At 40.9% G+C, this 19860-nt stretch overlaps 1 protein-coding gene across 4 annotated transcripts in view; it reads left to right on the plus strand.

The window, feature by feature from the left end:
* DYNC1I2 (dynein cytoplasmic 1 intermediate chain 2) overlaps positions 1-19860 on the plus strand; it is a 476044-nt gene that overhangs the window by 200168 nt on the left and 256016 nt on the right. For 2 of the 4 annotated variants that reach the window (XM_086956121.1, XM_086956122.1), the window contains exon 5: positions 1509-1568. The exons of the other annotated variants lie outside the window; for them this stretch is intronic. In XM_086956121.1, the coding sequence (XP_086812247.1) occupies positions 1509-1568 (60 nt within the window). The remainder of the gene's footprint in view (positions 1-1508; positions 1569-19860) is intronic. 4 annotated transcript variants of the gene reach the window in all.

Consider the following 19860-nt stretch of genomic DNA (forward strand, 5'->3'; position numbering starts at 1 on the left):
TTTATGGAGCATTAATGACCACAAGGTCGTTAACAAACTGGTGCCAGTGATGAGACCTCCTAGCGCTCGAGCATGCCTGCATGGCCCTATGAAATGATGCGGCAAATGTTTCGATCAGCCCCTTTATTCCTGCTGCAGAGTTGGGACTTCATTTGGACAGGACTGGAAACCAAATTCAGCCCTGGCAAAAAATATTCAGACCAGCCCCACACTGCAGAAGACCGATACTAGGATGGAGCCATGGAAGCCATGGTTGGTTCAAAGCGGCTCTTCTACCTGCCAAGCACCAGGAAAACGCCAGCATGGAAAAATGGCCAGCCAGCCCTAGATTTGGTGCCCTACTAATGTAAAATCCACAGGGTGTAATATTATATTGTGCTAAATGGCTGACGCTGTATCCATCTTCTTTTGCACACACTGATGCACACCCTTTCATGATCGTATTTTCTTAGCATTTGCCTTAACATTTCCAGTATAACTCATAAAATACATGTTTAATCATACCCGACGAGTATTGCAAAACATGGTTCTAAGCTTGTATATTGTGTGGTGTTTTCTACTTGGTGCAACGCTACCTTCCATGCACATTATTCCAACTATAATACAAATCAGGAATTCAACTTTTGGACTACACAATATATTGTATGCAAACACATGAAATTGTCCATTTTTGAAATATTTTCGACTCCTGTTTAAGAGCGCTTTGGGACCAGAGAAGATAGCTGCACAATAGATGAATTCGCTAAGCCGGATGATTGTTTTAAATGTGATTATTTTATTCATAAACACGTTGTAATTCACTTGTTCAGTCTTTTAATGCTAAACTGGTGCACGAGAATAAAAAAGTACTGCCCAGCTAACCACCCCTCAGCTGCCATGTCTTTTCATTTGTATTTCGTATTGAGTAGCCACCTCTGCTAGGACATCTCATTCACATTTTAACTTCTTGGTTTCCCATCAAATGACACTTGTGTGCCCCAGGCAGTGTTTAACCTATAATTACTGCAGTGTCACTGCTTGGAAACTCGAGCAGTCCCACATCCCGGTGGACATCTCCAGTGCTGCCTTGCAAAAAGCTTTATGTGTTCACTTATTTCCTGTGCCAATAGGACGATTTCCTGCACACATTTAACGCTTTGGGCAGTATTGGAGTACCCTTGCTCCCAAAGACCGAATCTGCTGTTAGCTGCAAAAATTTAAAGATATCCTGCCTCACTGTACCTGTTAAATGTAGATTGCTGTAAAAGAAAACCTTAACCTAGAAAGTGTTTTTTATCCTGAGTCCGGTAATGTCTTTAGTGGGTCCAAATTGAATGCTAGCAGTTGAAAACGCACTCGTGTTTCTTTTCACTAATTGCATGGATTTTATCATTGAATGCTCTCAAAGCTGTTCTGACTAACAATACAATGTTTTTATTCGCCTGAAAAATTTAACGATTTTACATGTTTGCTTTGCTAACTTCTGGCCTTTCTTGCTAACGCTGCCTGGTTGTTTTGCAACCAATTAGGACTCTGCACTGGGATACTGACCCGTCAGTTCTTCAGCTTCACTCTGATTCCGATTTGGGGTACTGCATGGATTTATTACATTTATCTCTTTTTATGTATATATGTGAATGCGTCCGTGATTGCGCAAATAATGCATGTATTATTACATGTCAAAATAATGTTTTCGGTTCAATTGTATGAACAAGCTTATTTATTTTTGATGCACGCAATTCTAAAGAAAAACAGTCAAACCGCATGTTTACCTTTATTTACTTCCAACAACTTTTTTACTGTTATTGTTTTAGCTTTGTTTTTTTTTTTATTTACACTTTTCTTTCAGCAGGGATCAAGGGTGTTGGGCTGCTTTCATGGATCCGGATTGACACGAACCTCACATTTTTTCTAGATCATGTACATTACACACAGTTTATCTCATGATGACGCCAGTTTCTTATTTGAAATATAGATTTCGGTAGTTTGTATTTCCCCATTCAAACTACGAAACAAAAGCACGGTTTATTTTATATACACCCTGGTAGAAGTGGAGAATTGAGTTGTTCCGAACACAAATGCACTGGCTAGTGTTGTGTTGTGTAGTGTTGTCTATTCCCCCATAGAAAATAGAATTATTGTCACACATTCCCTCACCCTATTTCGTTTGGTTCATGACAATCAGCATAAAGAAATTGGAAAAAAAGATTGAAATCAACGACAATTTTCCAGCATTCAGCTGCAAGACTGATAAAGCCAATCAGTATACAGGAACACATATCCACAGACTTGTTTGACACTTTCTCTGGCAACACTCCAAGTCACACTGCACCATTACATAAATTTTCCTTGAAGAGAAGGTTGTATGCAGAAACTGAACAAACGACCTTGCAGAAAAGTCTACCTTCTCACCTGGAGCAGGCAGGCATATCATTCCACAGACTACTCTTTCTTCATGGGAACATACTCCAAATTCTTGAAAAATAATTCTGCGAGATTCTCGCTTTCTCTTTCACATAAACACATACACATCCTCTATTTTTCTCTGTCTGCCACTGACTCCACACCTCCTCCTTGTGAAACGCTCATCTTGTCTCATTTGATCTTGTTTGCTAGCATACGATGGGCTTCGGTTCCAAAGCTAATATAAAAGCGTACCTTTCCAAGACTACCTTTCAACTTGGAGACTCTGCTTCCCTCCATTTATATCTGCACTTCTGGAAGCTGGTAGCAAATGATTTATTATGGTATAAAAAAGTAATTTCTTTTATGGAGTGAGTATTTTTAAGTGTGTATGAACTGATAAATATTATTTTAATACATGTTATGTATTAGTTAAACCCATTTTTTGTATAGCGCAAACAAGACCCAAGAGTATCATAATGCTTTACATAAGATAAGAGTAATTTCTACCTCAAGAATTCCAAAGACGAGAAAGTGGCAGGCTGACAATAAATCGATCAGGGGAAGATGTGGGCGGAGTGATTAAGAGGCGCATTACAGTTAACAATAGATACATTCACGTATACAAGCAGTACCCAAGTGTGTGGTCAGAATTTACTATCACAGCAGTCAATCTCTCGATTTAGGCTATTTACATGAAATGTTTTATCAGGGGAATAGGAGAAAAGGGTAGCTGAGTTCCCAACATTATAGTTACATTTGGAGGTGATGTTGCAAATGTAATATTGTTGGTTCCTTTTTTAACTTTTCAAAACAAGAGCTTATTCTGATATTTGAGGGAAGAAGTTACAGATTTTGGTTGCGCATCTGGAGATGGATTGTGTCAGTGTTTAGCTTACTTCACCGGTGGGAGAAGGGGTTCTAGTAGGAGGGTGTCCATACTTCTCAGAGGATGTCTTTCTGCAGAGATCCACGGTTTCTGGCTGAGGTACATGTTTTTTTCCCCATGAAGTGCTTTGGAGTCATGCAGGCGAGAATGCAGATCTGGTAGAAATGAGGGCACATTTTCCAGCAGCTAAGTGTGGATCTGCGATGAAGGGTCAGAGTTAAGTTTTGAGGATCCCTGATAGAATGAGTTGCCATAGTCTAGTAGCAATTGCTGTTGCCATTATGTTGACCCTATTGCTAAGGCAGAGTTTTTTGTTTTGTATTACTCTCTATTGTCTTCTATTGGAAATATTTGCCCAAGTATGAGGACCTTTATCTGGTTTATCGGGTTTCCATGCAATCATTTAACCACTTGGCAGAGTTAACAGACATAGCAAGGAATCAATTCTTTAGAGTAATCTTTGGAAATGCTATCCAGATAGAATGATTAGAGGAAATGTGTTTTTTACTGTCAAACGTGTCCTCATGCTGCGCACTAAGAAAGATCTATAGTCACTAGAGATTGTTTATGGTAACAAGTAGCAATTGTCGGCCCCTTTCAGTTCTACAGCTTGAACATTAGCAGCAGTGACCAAATGAAGGAATCACGTGGTTCACCCACACTCCAGCATTGTAATAAAGAAATGCGCAACAAGCTGAAAAGCTATGTGCTACTTTTTTTAATATTCATCAGCAGCGTTACAGTTTCCAGCTGCAACTGCTGCTTCAAGATCCATAAATTAGTATATTTTCTAAAAGAATATGGGTTAACATTCGAGTGCTTATTTTCAAGTAAGGTAGGGGTCTTTGATTGGGTGGGCTTGAACACTCGTTAATACATTTGTTTGACACCTTTTTCACTTTTCTTCTACTAATCAGAATACCAGCTTTTTGCAAGTGTTGCACTCTGTTTTATTTATTAGACCGCTCTTAAACTCAACATGTCTCTTTGTGAGCAGTTCTAGCCACCCTTTCAGAAATAGTGGATTAATTAATAAAGGTGGGTAAGGAAAAAGATATAACAGGTCATCGCTCTAAAGTTATATGTCTTAGTGGAGCGGTTAGAACCACACACAGATGAGAAAAGACAGTTTGTATCTGGTTTTTAGATTTTTATAAGTTGTTTTTTATTGTTGTCTATCCCACAGTGGTAGTAACTAGTATAAGGGATTTCACCACTCGAAACTAAGAGGGTTTGTATAGCTTTTGACATGAAACAACACAATGAATGATAACCGCTCTTAATAGAATTTGGTCACTTCTGAGTCTTCATATAAGGTTCTTTAACAGCCATTGTATTGATGTTTCACGCAAGTCCTTGGTTGCTACATAAAGGCGGTCTCTTGCCATCTGTCCCTGGAGTTCCTTATTTCCCTCATAACAGACTCCCCTTCACATCAACAAGTATGAACTCACCCTAATGCCAGTCTTTGTCCTTGGCAATTTAACATCAGTCTTTGGACTGGTTTAGAGGATATCTTTATTCTTTCCACATATTTTGTTACGTGGTACTAACTGTCCTCTGGCCCTGAAATACAGAAGAAGGCATCAGGGCTCAGACCTGGTTCCCAGCAATTCTGCTGAGACAATGGAAATTATGTCTGAGTGCAGGTAGTCCAAGCCCTAGATCCTCTCCTTGATTGGGGACTTGATAAGTGGGTGACCCAACCCCACCTTCATTACTTCCAGGTCGGCTAGGGTGCCTGTTGCTCCACTTCCTAAAAAAAGCTGAGTCTCACTATTCTTTCACAGTGGAGTGTCTGTGGAGGCCAAGGAAATGTTAGGTTTTCTCCTGCCATGCGGGGTGAGTGAGGGGAAAACTGGATGGCAACAAAGAAAATTACTGTGCTATTTCTCCGGCTGGGAATCTTTTTTTTTCGCACATGGGAGGCGGTTATTGTACGTTGGGCCCCTGGGAATAGGGGACAGGCTGGCCCAGTATCCTTTCTCTTTCATAATGGGGCGCATTCGACCTCGTTCACAACCAATTTGGTTTACCTGTTCTGTGACGGATATCGCAAACTGTGACAAATGAATTCCGTGTCTTAGCAGACTTGGTGACATGGTACATATCTGGCTGGATGCAGTGTGCCGTTGTCAGGCCTAGGGAGGATAGGGAACACCTGTTCACAGGTTATGTAGAGTTAGGCTAATGTCCTGTCTGTCCTATTTATCGAATATAAATATAAGACATGCCTTCTAAAGAGGACTGGTAGGAAGGACATCCACCTATTGTTCATGGATGTCCAGCATCTGCCAAACTCCAAATAACCCCAAAAGCCATTAACGTTAGTCTCCTGTGCTATATCATGACCAGTGCCAATAATAATTTGATGCTTCATTTGGAATTTAATTTGCTTCTGAAACCTTCAGTTGCAACAGTAGTTTTAAGTGGAAAGGAATTTACTGCAGCACACAATACCAGCAAGTGGAGAGGGAAAGAATGCAAATGACAACGCTAACAAACATGAATATCATAATCACAACATACCGTTTTCCACTTCCATCTCCGTGAGAAGCACATGCACCAACTTGTGGAGAGATCTGTTAAAAACAAAAAGTGAAACTATTAATACCTAGTATGACCTACTTGCATGTACCAATTCTGTACTTTGGTTATATCCTAGATGTGCCTTAAAGCAGTCTATACTTTACAGCCAACCAGAGAAGACTGCATCATGTTGCACATTATTTCTGGCTGCTTAATACTGAAAACCTTATTTCCTCATACTTTTTGGAACAAATAGCTTTAATTAAACTCATTTATTTTCTTCGCCTTTTGTCATGTGACTTAATTCCATGAACTTTAAGGCCTATATGAGTCAATTCTCTAAGTTTGGCACATGCAAGATTAGTTCACACTGATTTGTATATTGCACTAGGCCCAACTTTTACTAGTTATGTGTCTAGATAGCATGTCTATCCTTGGCACAGCACCTGCAGTGGAAGATAGAATAATTTGAATATGTGGCAAAACAAATGTGGGCTTTGTTTTAAAAAAATTGCCATATGATTTATGTTATGACACTGCCTTTTGCTAATGCTGTATTTGTATAAGATGTGTCTTTACTCTTTCTTCCTATACCTTGACATAAACAAATAAAAATATTTAAAGCTAAAAAATGCCATAGGCTGGAAGGTTATCAACATGTGGTACCATGGGTCATGCAGAGTTCATCCACAGCATACAGTACTGACCTGACGGACATATGACATGATTTGGGCACTTCTGTTAGTCCTCACCTAAACACCACTATGATGACAATATTTTGTCTGTGACCGACTCAGGAGTTTAATCCCCTGGGTTGTGTGAACATCCGTTTTTAAGAGCTGTGTTGCTTCTGTCTCAGTAGACCAAGAATTGACCTACCTCAGGTTGGCTAGCTTCTCCAGAGTGCAGGTAGTAATTTTAGTACCAGCTCTTCCCAGGACTGATAAGGGGAAGACCATATTCATTAAAACAAGTTCTTGGGGATTTGTACTAACAGTATAGTGAGATGGCTGGTTAAACTGAGATGCAACTAGAGGTGTCGGGTAAAAGGACCTAGTCATAGGTTAAGGATAGGGCATCTGATCAGTGAGATCTGGAAATGCCTTTCTTGAGTCCCCTCACTCACCAGGGTTACCCCACGGTGACATGCTTCATCATAGGGGCCATCCCAGCTCTCTATGAACTGAGGCTTGCTGCGATTTGCGAAATGTACCTAGGAGCACTTATGTGGAAAACTATGTGTTGTGCAGAAAATGTGGTGGAGTGGGCTACAGTTATTTAAAAATACCTTGCTAGTGGGCCAAAATACTTTATTATTGTTCCTAGATTGGTATGTCTAAAATGTGGTGATACGAGTAAAAACTAACTATAATGGGTTAGAGATTCAGTGTATAGATCAACAGGTTTCAAACTTACCCCACGCTCTTCGTCAGGACCGCACAGGGACCAGCCCTGTGTATGCCACTCCTAATAAGCCTAAATACGTAAATAAAGATATTTAAATAAATAAACGCTGCAACTAATAAAGCATGCGTTAATTGTATACATACGATCACAATTGTATCACGTAGTATTTCTGTGAAAATAAAAAAGTAGACATGGTTAGGGAACAACAGCCCCCTCTCTCTCGCAGAGTAGGTGGGTACATTTATAATTCAATGCGCTCCCATGCTGTAGAGATGCTCCTTAATGGTGCGTGCAGTAATCCAGCTTGGAGCGTGATTCTAACCTGTGTAGGGAAAACAGCATGCTGGAAAAACGTGCCGCTTGGTGAATTACTGATCACATATATAAAAACAAAACACACTCAGTGACTTACACCACACACATATAGGGCAATGTTGGTACTTGCTGTTGAGTGTAACATACTTTTATGAAAACAAAACTCTGCTTCATGGACCGCGGGGGTCGAGGGTTACCTGAATGTACTTTCTGTAAAATGAAGAAAGCGGAAAAAACGGGGAGGAAAGTCCTCGTTAGTATGGGCAGAGACCTCCGGTACTGGGACTCCGTGCTGTCGTGAAATGCCTGTGGAGGACTTACTTCAGTGGAGAAAGCTTCATGATAATTCACCTGAACGTCTCCCCACCGGACCACATCTTAGCGTGTCGACGTTGGGAGACCGATTAAATACTTCCTGCTTTACCCGTGTAGAGTATTGACGAAAAACACTACAGGACCAGTCAACAGAATCCAACATATCACAGCCAACTAATATGGCACGCTGGATTCAATAACCGCTAAACTATAGACTGGCCCCAGTAATTCTTAAATTCCCTCCTCCCCTATATCCCTCACTTATGTGTATATAAATCACTGATTACTATGTCACTCAGTCACAATATCTCACGATATGTCACATTTCACTTGAATTGATGCGCCGTTTATTGTAATTAATTTCTATGCATAACTACAGGGTTTCAGTGAAAAAAAAGTCATTTTTTTTATTTCAAAGCATTTTATTTTATAACGAAGTGACAAAGAATAAAAGGTACATAATATAATAAAAGTGATACAATTGAGGCAAGATAAACAAACAATCAGAGGCTAAACTTGAAGTGTAAGCATAGTAAATGCATTCCTAAATAAAAGTAGCCTGTTATAAACAAAGGAACTAATTAAGTAAAGGCTAATATCAAATCAATAAACAAAAGTATCACTATCAGCTGCTATAATCGGGGGCAGGGAAGGATATAGAACTAAAGAAAGAAGAAAGAAAGAGAGAGCAAGAGAAAAGATGGAAGGGGACAGAAGACAGGAAAGAGAAAGAAGAAGAAAAAGAATATGAAGGATTACCAACGGACTAACCCAACACGCAAACCACAAGACGCCAATCAAACAGACACATCAAAAGGAAACTGAGCAACCAACCCTTTTGATGACAAATCCATATAATCATCCAAAGCTTTCCAGACCCCACTAGAGATAGATGAAGAAAGGTGAGCTTGATCAACCGAGGTGTGAGCACTACCGCAAAAAGGAGACCCAAGCTCACCAAGTATGATAAGAAACAGAGGAAAAGGATTTCCATTCCATAAGTATGACTTTCACCGCAACAGTCAAAAGGAGATCCATCAACTGTAATTCCATTGGATCTAAGGGGAGAGGAACAGGGGCAGCCAATGGACCCAATAAAATTAATGGAAAAGAGAGTTGGAACTCAATACCAAAGATGATAGAGAGATGTTTATGAATGAGGTTCCAAAAAGGCTGAAGAAGGGAACATTCAAAAAACATATGCTGAAAATCGCCCACCAATAATCCACAGCTCCAGCATAAATTGTCATCTTTGAGATTGAGCGAATGTAGACGAACAGGCGTCCAATGAAGGAGGTTGACAGAGAAAAAATTAGATTGCATTAATGATGGGGCGATTTTATTGCGAAGAGAAAGTTTACCAATCAATTGCCAAGTGTCTGAAGAAATATGATCCGTAACTCCATGATCAAAATGATGAAGCCATTTTTGTTTATAAATTTTGGAGGCTACGTGACCAGATTTAGTCCAGATATGAAAAAGCGAAATGGTAGAAGAGGTAGGATGAAGATGTACCGTAGCAAGTGCCACTTTAATTTTAAGAAAAGTATAAAAATCTAAGTTAGTTAAAGGATGCTTTTGAGCCAAGGTGGAAAAGAGTAATGGCTCATCATTAGCACCATAAAGATGTTTAACAAGGGAAATCCCTTTAGCCGCCCAATAGGACATGAGAGTGGGAATAATATTGAGTTTAATTTTAGAATACCGCCAAATAGTGACCACCTAGTTTTATGTAATGGGATTGCCACTTTTTTGTCTACTCTCCGGACCGCAGCAATTGTATCAAGAATTATAGAACGAGAGAACAGGATATGCAAAGTAGATGTGGTGCAAAAAGAGGCAGTCAACAAAGGAGATGCTAATTCCTGTTCTATTAACAGCCAAGAGGGAACATGAAGAGGTGGAGGAGAGAACCACAAAGCACCTTGAGAAGCCAAGAAGGCAGTTTGGTACTTTTCCCAATCAGGAAAATTGCAACCTCCCATATCACAAGGTTGTCTCAAAAATTTGTAAGCAATTGTAGCACGTTTGTCATTCCACAAAAATTTAGAGGTCAGAACATCAAGTTCATGAAAAAAGGAATCTGATAACTTAACCGGAAGCATGGATGATACAAAATTAATAATGGGTGTTATCATCATTTTAAGAGTCTGGAGGCGACCCCACCAGGAAATATGTTTCCGGGACCATGTATCCAAAAGACGACGCACTTTAAGAAGAGTCTGGGATTCATTATAGGCAGTAGTGGCAAATAAGGTAGAACAGAAATAAATACCTAAGTATTTTAAATGTGTAGACTGCCATTTAAAACCCGCAGAGCCCATATGTGAAGGGAAACAATAGGCATTCAAAGGGAACATTTCCGTCTTATCTTTATTTAAGGTATAGCCTGAAACCTTTGAGAAGAGGGAAATGGTATTTGAAATAGCAGGAATTGCCAAGGCGATATCGTCTGAGAAAATAAGAACATTGTCTGCGTAGGCAGCAGTTTTAATACAGTGAGGCCCAAAAGAAAAGCCTTTAATGTCTGGATGTAACTCAATCAATCTGAGAAGAGGATCAATAGATAGTAAAAACAAAAGTGGAGATAAAGGACAACCTTGTCTAGTGCCCTGACGAAGATTAAAAAAGGACGACGTATCACCATTAACTCTGTTAGCTCTAGGTTGAGAATATAAGGACATTACCATATTAATGAAGGAGTCACCAAGGTTATGTGCATACAAGACAGCACGAAGAAACGGCCAAGAGACCTTGTCAAAGGCCTTTTCAGCGTCAAGGGCCAAGGCCGCGGCAGGGAGTAGAGAACGTAGTGAAAAACAAGTCATGAATGAAAAAAGAATTCAATGATTAAAACGTTTACTGATCCTCTTTCTTGTTTGGATTTGCACTTAATGATTTAGTCTAGAAGTCATAAGAAGTAGTACAATTATGTCTGAATATAGATTGAAAGATATGTACAGGCTCTGAAGCAATCAGGTTAATACCCGACAGAACCATTGTTGATCTCAATATTACCCGTGTAGAGGTCTAGAAGGCTAGACCGCGGGCGGGTCTCCTCAAAATGGCTGCCGCTGTGGCAATGGTGTCGGCCATCTTGGAGGGATACGGGAGTGTGCTCTGCGTTATCCTTCAGTTCATTACAAAGGCTAACGGGTTGTCCCAGGAATTCTAATAAATAAAAATGAAAGAATAAGGGGGTTATGAGAATAGGAATGAGAAGAATTTGGCAACTATCAAAAGCATTATTGATATTTGCGTGTCAGAATAAGGAGAATGTGTCAACTGTTAAGGGTATTAATATTTGCGCTTTAGTTTTAAAGCAGTGAGCGGTGTTTTATCTGTTAAAGCTAAAAGAATTGCTGCCCATATTGAAAAGATGTCAGCCTTGTTAGGTATCAAATGTGTTTAATAGAACCCTCAACAGATATGTAAAGAGGGTGTATTCACAGGGTATAGAAGTGATTATTTAAAGTAAGGAATGAAAACACTATGAATAGGAATATAGAGATATTGGCAGATGTTACAGTCTGATAATATATCCTGTGCTGGGATAGAGTAGTACAATCGTTTGTACACAGTGTTCTGGTAAGCGTAGACAGTGAACACCTTGGATGTAATCCAACTGTGAGTGTATGCATCACCATTGCAGCCGCCGTTTTTAATACATAGTGTCAGCTACATGGTGACTTCGATACAGCGTTGTCTCTGGATTTTTGTTCATGTATTGGTGTGGATCATGCTCCCCCTTGGTTGTAACAACAAACGATAGTCAGTGGAGTATATTGGGTGTTGCTTATGCTAGCAGAACTGTCGCCAGGGGATATCGTTATTCAGGTCCTAAGTGTCCGTACGTAATTTACACACCCAACGGTGTTCTTCCTCATGTAGCTTTTTTTCTAGATTCTCCTTGTTTTTAATGTGTTCCAGTACCACCCATCTCATGTCATTTGGGGTGTGTTGTTTCTCTAGGAAATGGGAGGTCATTCTTGTTGTCGCACGTTTACAACATATGTTGCTTCGGTGTTCCACTATCCTAATGCTTACATTTCTGTCTGTCATCCCTACGTAGTTGAGATTACACGTGCAAGTAATCAGGTACACTACCCCTGCCGTGTTGCAGTTAGTGAAATTCCTCAGTTCCCATGTAGTATTGTTGTTGAGATTTACTATCTTGGTGCCTGTGGTAAGGTGACAAACACTACAGTTGCTACATGGGTAGTGTCCTTGGGGTAATGGGTGTAGTCTCCGGACAACCCCCTCTTCTTCTGGTGTTGCATTAGGGCGTGTGTGTACGAAGTAGTTTTTGAGGTTCTTACCCCTCCTGTGGCTGAACATGAGTGTAGGTATGCTAAGGCCGCCACTATTCAGGGTACGCCAGTGTTTTTGACTATTTTCGTCACTTTGTCAGATGCAAAGTTAAATGTGGTGATACAGATTGGTCTCTTAGTCTCAGTGGTGTTACCCCTTGGGATATGTTCTTGCAGAGCTTCTCTATGGTTATTAGAGGCCCTCTTCTTGGCTAGTGACACTAGATGTTTAGGGTATTTGCACCACATTAGTTTTTTGCTCAAATCCTTAGCCTGTGAGTTATTGTCTTTTTTGTCAGTGCAGTTCCCCCTCAGACGCAAGAATTGCCCGAATGGGAGGTTATCTTTTAAATGTCTTGGATGGAAGCTGTCATAGATGAAAAGACAGTTCCTCGCCATGGGTTTGAAATGGGTTTTGGTAGCTAGAGTTCTGTGTCATTCAAATATGTTGAAATCTAGAAAGACTTTCTTGAGCAAAAAACGAATGTGGCCAAATACCCTAAACATCTGGTGTCACTAGCCAAAAGGAGGGCCTCTATTAACCATAGAGAAGCCCGCCTGATCCTCACCATGCCCGCTGCAGCCTCATCTCCCCACACCTAAGAGACCTGCACTGGCTCCCCGTCAACAAACGGGTCACCTTCAAACTCCTCACCCACACTCACAAAGCACTGCACAACACAGGACCAGCCTACCTGAACAACAGACTCAACTTCCACACCCCCACCGGCCAGCTCCGCTCCGCCAGCCTCGCCCTCGCCGCCGTCCCGCGCATCCAACGTACGCCCTCCGGCGGCAGATCCTTTGCGCTTTACAAGTTTCTGATTGATTGATTGATTCATTGCTGTGATAGGGAGATGAATTGTGTTGGTTTTACTTTTGATGTAAAAGACCTCAGTAATAAAGGCATAGTGCCCAGTTTACAAAACTCTTTCCTGTATGTTAGTGTAACTTACATGCACAGATGCTGCAAGTACATATGTAAATTAATGTTTTGTAAAGTGTGAAGTTTGATTAAAGTATGACTTAATCACACTTTATATTACACTAGGGTGATTAAATATTACACAATAGTAAATCACCATACAGGCTTCGTAGTGGGCGTTTAAGGGGGGTCACATCTGTAAAATTATATAAATACCGATGTGCAAGTTTGTAAAGTCTGTAAATGGAATTTGCGAAATAATTTCACTACTACTTCTGAGACTCTAGAACTCTTTCACACTACCAAGAGTAATTGTGGAGTTATTTGTGAATTACATGATATTAGAAAACATTTGAGGAAACCTATGACAGTACATTTCCAACTACCTTTTGTTAACCTACCCCATATTTTTAACACGTGCCCATTCTCACCCAACTGTTTAAATGACTCACAAGATGTGATTGAAATGAGAAAAGAAAATGTATTCACTGATATGAACACAAGTACTAGTAGTGTCCTTGGGGGCCAACGACCTCTCTTGTTACCTCCGGTAAGTCCCACACAGAGGGCTTGCTTAGACATCTTCTAAGACATCTTCGGAGGCACTGCCCCCTTTCTCCACCACTCTGCAAATGCGCCTAGCAGACTACTGGTTGGGGGATGAAGTCCAATTTTCTCCTGAGGGACTTTGGGGGCCAAGAAGCCCTCCTGGTACCTCCTGTAAGTCCTACGCAGCGAATTCCTGAGCGCTAGTCAGATGCCCAGCACCCTTTCTCCACCACTCTGCAAACGCGACTACTAGTTAAAGAAGTGTTTGCAATGTAATAGGTTTCTCATTTGCGAGAATTAGAGCTATTGGCGTTGTAAATGCAAAAGATTTTTACTAATGTTTTTTGCAATGGAGTGGATGTATGTTATGTGTAGTGGAATTATGTGGTATGTTGTGCAGTAAAATTATGTGGATAGAAAGTATGTGGTATTTAATGTATAGGAATTGAGTGGGATTATGTGTTATGGAGAGTAATTATGTGGTATGGTAGTCTGTGTTTTGGAGTAGTAACCTCAGGTTTAGTCTTCCTCATTTTCATTGAAGCTCAACTATGAACTCAGTGAGACACAAAAGGAAGGAATCACTGAGGAGCAATTGTGGACCTAGTCAGAGGGAAGCGGAGGGCCACTGTAGTTATGTGACTGTTTGGCTGCATCGACTTTTGACAATTATACATTTTCTGCATTAGCTACATTATTCATCATCTGCTCCCTAATCTGCAGATTTGTACAAAGAAAGCCTTGTTTCTAGCTCCAACGGCTCAAACGTTCCCAAAAAGACAGCGACAAGTGTTACAGCGTGGTGGAAGGCCCTTTGCAAACCTCGAATGGTCCTACCGGTTACTTATTGCTAAATGTGGGTGTTGAGTTGGAGCCACTCTTGCCTCTTTCTGCAGTTCTGTTGCTTCTTTCTGACCGTTTCTTTCTCTGTACTTCTCTAGCCTCTTTTTGCAAATTTCTTGTACTTTGTGAACCTCTCTTCCCTCTTTCTGCACATCTGTTGCTTCTTTCTGTGCCTCTGTTGCCTCTTTCTGCACTTCACTTGCTCTTTCTGCACCCTTTGTGCCTCTTTCAGCACCTCTGTTACTTCTTTCTGCACTTCTTTTCTTTCTTTCTGCACCCATCCTTCCTCTTTCTGTACCTCTCTTGCCTCCTTTTGTACATCTCTTGCCTCTTTGTGCACCCCTCCAACCTTTTTCTACACCCCTCTTGCCTCTCTCTTCACCCCTCTTCCCTCATCTCTGTTGGTTCTTTCTGCACTGCACTTGCTTCTTTCTGCACCTTACTTGCCTCTTTCTGCACTTCTCTTGCTTCTTTTTACACCTGTTGCTTCTTTCTACACCTCTGTTGCTTCTTTCAGCAATTATCTTGACTGTTTCTGCACTTCTCTTTCTTATTTCTGCACCCCTCCTGCCTCTTTCTGTACCTCTCTTCCCTCTTTGTGCACCTCTCCTACCTCTTTCTGCCCCCTCTTGCCTACTTTTGCACGTCGGTTCTTTTTGCACTGCTCTTGCGTCGTTCTTCAATTCTCTTGCCTCTTTCTGCACTTCTCTTGCTTGTTTCTGCACTTATTTTGCGTCTTTATGCACCTCTGTTGCCTCTTTCTGTACCTCTGTTGCCTCTTTCTGCACTTCACTTGCTTCTTTCTGTACTTCTCTTGCCTTTTTCAGCACCACTGTTCCTTCTTTCTGCACTTCTCTTGCCTCCTTCTGTACCTCTGAGTTAGAGGTATTTTTAATCCCTCTGCCCTATTATGTACTAGGACCTTACAGGGGAGGTCATGCCAATCACAGGGGTACCCCAACCCATAGTGTACCTTAGTGTATGTAGGTGTTTACACTGTATTCTAAGTGTATTTCAGCATAGCACAGGCTCCGGGCCTGGTTAGTTAGTCAGTCAGTTACGACCAGTACCAGTCAGCAAAATGTTGGGGTCACAGGATGTCTTGGCAACAAGGCCTCTTTCTGCACCTGTGTTGGTTCTTTCTGCATATCTCTTGCTTCTTTCTCTGCACTTTTCTTTGTCTTTCTGTGTTTCTGTTGCCTCTTGCTTCTTTCTTTGCCTTTCTTCCTCTTTCTGCACATGTCCTACCTCTGTAGGCATAGTTAGAAATTAGCATTTAAAAAACCTTTGGAATTCACTGAAAAAACCATAGGTTTCAGGGATGTTATAGTTCGAAATGAGCATTTTAAAAACCTTAACACTTCACTGGAAAAAAACAGGTTTCAGTGAAGTAATAGTTAGAAATTATCATTTAAAAAACCTTAGAAATTCACTGAAAAAAACACCGGTTTCAGGGACGTTCTAGTTAGTTGGACATTTCACTCGTTCAAAACCAGAGGAATTTTCGGCTGTTATAGTTAGTTTAGGTAACTATTACTCGCGCCCCCGCAATGCACTGCTTATGACGTCACATAATACATCACTCATGACCTGGTCAGTGACATCCCTGATGACATCTCAAATGACATCACTGATGACATCATCCAGCGACTGTGTGTTTCTGTAAAGTTTAAATATGGTATATATATAACGCGTCAAACCATCCTTAAGGAATAAGGAATTCTTTTCCTTGAAACACGATCCCACGGTGTCAGCGCCTGTTTGTATAAAAAGAAATCCAGGATTGGAAACTATATACGGGGACTTGCCGGATCCCCCAACGCTGACCCTCCTCGTTTTGGTGCTCTTCGCTGCCTGGCAGAACAAAGTGGAAACACCTTTGCGACCGAGGAAATCGAAGCGCCCCCCCAAGCCGACATCGAAGGACGAAAGGAGCATTGCCTGATTGCACAGACACGGGCTTCCGGATCCTTGACTATGCTGGAGGGCATTCAAGTGTTCAGGTAAGCCTGTGAGTGTGTCAGCGGTACTCCGGTGGGTCCTATCCAAGTGGCTGCTGGGAGAGGTAGTCCGTTTTGTATTACTTAACGGCATTGGGATTCAAGGAAGATAAAGTCTTGTTTCCAAATAGAATATGGCGGAGGAGTGGGTGCGTGAGCGTGAGGAGGCTGCAGTAAGCATCTTCAGTGACGTCGATCAAAGTACGACTCTGGGTACATCAGAGGCTGCGGGCCACCATCCGACTGATGGCTCTGACATCAAAACATTACTTGGGGAGTTTGAAAAAATTCGAAAACAGGAAATTTCCAAATGGTGGGAACACACCTCTCTGCTCAGATACTTGGAGGTAGGCCGAGTACCACGAGGGCTAAGAGTATTATTAGCCCCAACGTATGACAACCCAGATCCAGCAATGCTACAGGAATGGGCAGACAATAACGCCCAATCATCAAAAAACATGCTTGAAATCCTAATAAAATATGCTGCATCAGACCGGGAAAAACTTTTGGCCAAATTAGAAACAGTAAGCAAACAGTTGGAAGAACATCCCAACCAAGTTGAAATAAATAAATGCATGATCGAAATAAAATCCAGAATCACAAAATATGAGCAAACAATCAAAGACCGAAAAGCTCTGAAATTCCAACGCGACAGAAATGATTATTTAAAAGGGAAAATCTACACGTTTGCCCAAAAATTTGATAGCATAAGACCCGTAACTAAAAAAAACGGAAACTACCTATACCTACTATGCAGGAAGATGCAGTACCCTGCGAGTCAGAGGTCAGCTCAGGGGCAGAATCAGACCCAGGGACCTCAGGAAACCAAGGCCAATAACGCATAGCTCCGACACCAGTAGAAGAATTCGCTTTTTTACGGGAGGACCGCCTGAGAACCCTCAGGCCAAGACTATCACGCCAACAATATTGGGCAAACAAACCCCCGTATCAAGGACAAGAAAGCGAAAAAACAGGAGATGGGGTAAACACAAATTCAAACCAACAACAAAAGAAACAGAAAAAACAAACCTACACAAAAAACAACAGACAATGAATGATACAATAGAAGCAGAAAAAAACACAGTCATTAATCTTTCTAATATGGCTTTGACACTAAAAGAAGAAGAAATATTGACACTTGGCCTCTCTTATTGCAAGAGAACAAACTTTGACTATACACAGACACGTATAGATCTCCATCAATTTGTTAGGAAACTAAAACTATGCAAATATTTTTCCAATTCTAAGGATAAAAGCATCACTTCCCATCCAGAAGAGAATGCAATTGACTCTCAAGGCGACTGGAATATAGCAGACATGGAATTCATCAAGGCAATGGCAGAACTTGATGCTGGGGAGCCGACGCAAATCATGGAAACACAAGAAGCGGCAAACCAAACAGGACTCACAATAGGTGGGACTATAAAAACACAGTTCAAACCAAGATCTACATTCTGCCCATTAATGCCTAAGAACAACATCAATATTTTCTCAAAAAGAGTTATAAAAGATCTGAAAGAACTATCCCTTGAAAGCAGCAACAATTTCACCAAAACTCGACATAACGAAAGAATAGAATATGAAAAAGTTATGAAGAAAATCAAAGATAGAAATGATATCATAGTACGCTGGTCTGACAAGGGAGGCAATGTGGCCCTATGGCCACAGGAGATGTACAATAATGAAGCACTGCAGCAGCTTTCTGACAGAGACTGCTACACAAGAATTAGTGCAACAAACATTGCAAATATACAGGACAGTTACCACAAATGCCTGTATAACTGGAAAGCAGCAGGAACTATTAACAAACTCAAATTCGAATTTTTGAAAAACAATTATCTTGTAACTCCGCATCTGTATCTGATCCCAAAGATACATAAAAATGACACCTGCCCCCCGGGGAGGCCTATAATTTCAGGGATAGGCGGATTATTCGTAAATACTAGCAAGTTTGTTGACCACTTTTTGCAGCCTATTGTAAGGACCTTGCCATCATACACAAGAGACAGTGGAGACTTTTTGAGTAAAATATATGATGTTAATTGGCACAGCGAATATGTTTTCATGACATTAGATGTACAAAGCTTGTACACAAGTATCCGACACAGAGATGGGCTGAATGCTCTAAAACATTTTCTATAGAGAAGAAACATTGAGTATTATCATCACACCCAAATGCTACTACAAATGTCTGAATGGTGTCTGGAAAATAATACATTTATGTTTAATAAATTGCTTTACAAACAGACACAGGGGACGGCCATTGGTATTTGCTTCGCCCCCAGCTATGCTAATTTGCATATGGGCTGGTGGGAGGAGCAAGTACTCATGACAACACATGAAACCCAAACCCACTGTACTGTCGGTATATAGACGACATTTTTCTGATATGGAAGGGGAGTGAGGAAAGTGCAGCTGAGTTTGCGGAACAACTTAATCAAAACACACTTAATCTTAAATTTACCAGCACAACCAGCAAAACATCTATCACTTTCTTAGATCTGGAGTTATTCATTTCCAACAATAAGATACAATCCAGAACCTTTCCGAAACCTACTGCAGGTAACACCATCCTGCACGCTTCAAGTTTCCACCCCTCCAGTCTGATAAATAGTATCCCTTACGCTGAATGTCTCAGAATGAGACGTAACTGCAGCACACAGGAGAGCTACACGGAAGCCAAACGGGGATTATTTAACAGACTACGCACCAGAGGCTACCCCAACCAGACACTCGAAAAAGCTGAGTTAAAATGTAATAAAAAAATTAGGGAGAATTTAATACTCAAAACATCGTCTGACTCTTCCCAACCCAAAAAAACAGAGACGCTACGCATGAATACAGGATACAACGCTTATCACGCTAAACTGCGTAGAATTCTCTACAGACACTGGCCCATAGTACAAAATGATCCCACTATAGGAAAAATCTGTGCCAAATACCCGCAGCTAACCTTTAGAAGGGCTAAATCGATGAAAGACGAAATTGTGTCTAACATACCACGCAAAGCGCCGTTGAAGAACCCATGGCTTAAAAGTGCAAATGGGTTCTATAAATGCACCAAGTGTGCAAAGCGTGCAAGTATGGTGTTAACACTAACAAAGTTTAGTTGCCACTTCGGAAGACCCCACTAGACATTAGGGAGAACTTTTCTTGCAAAACAGACTTTGCGGTCTATGTTCTACAATGTAGCTGCAACAAAAGGTACGTGGGCAGTACTATACATCCTGTCCACGTAAGAATACTTCAACATCTAAGGGCAATCAGTAATGATGACCCAACATACCCTGTTGCACGTCACATTAACACCTATCACGAAGGAAAAGTGGAAAAGATCCAATACTTTGTGATATATAGTGTCAAGAAAAACGTGAAAGGTGGAAACAGACAACTGGC

This window comes from Lissotriton vulgaris, chromosome 2_1 (assembly GCF_964263255.1).
Source record: "Lissotriton vulgaris chromosome 2_1, aLisVul1.2, whole genome shotgun sequence".
NCBI classification, from domain to species: Eukaryota; Metazoa; Chordata; class Amphibia; order Caudata; family Salamandridae; genus Lissotriton; species Lissotriton vulgaris.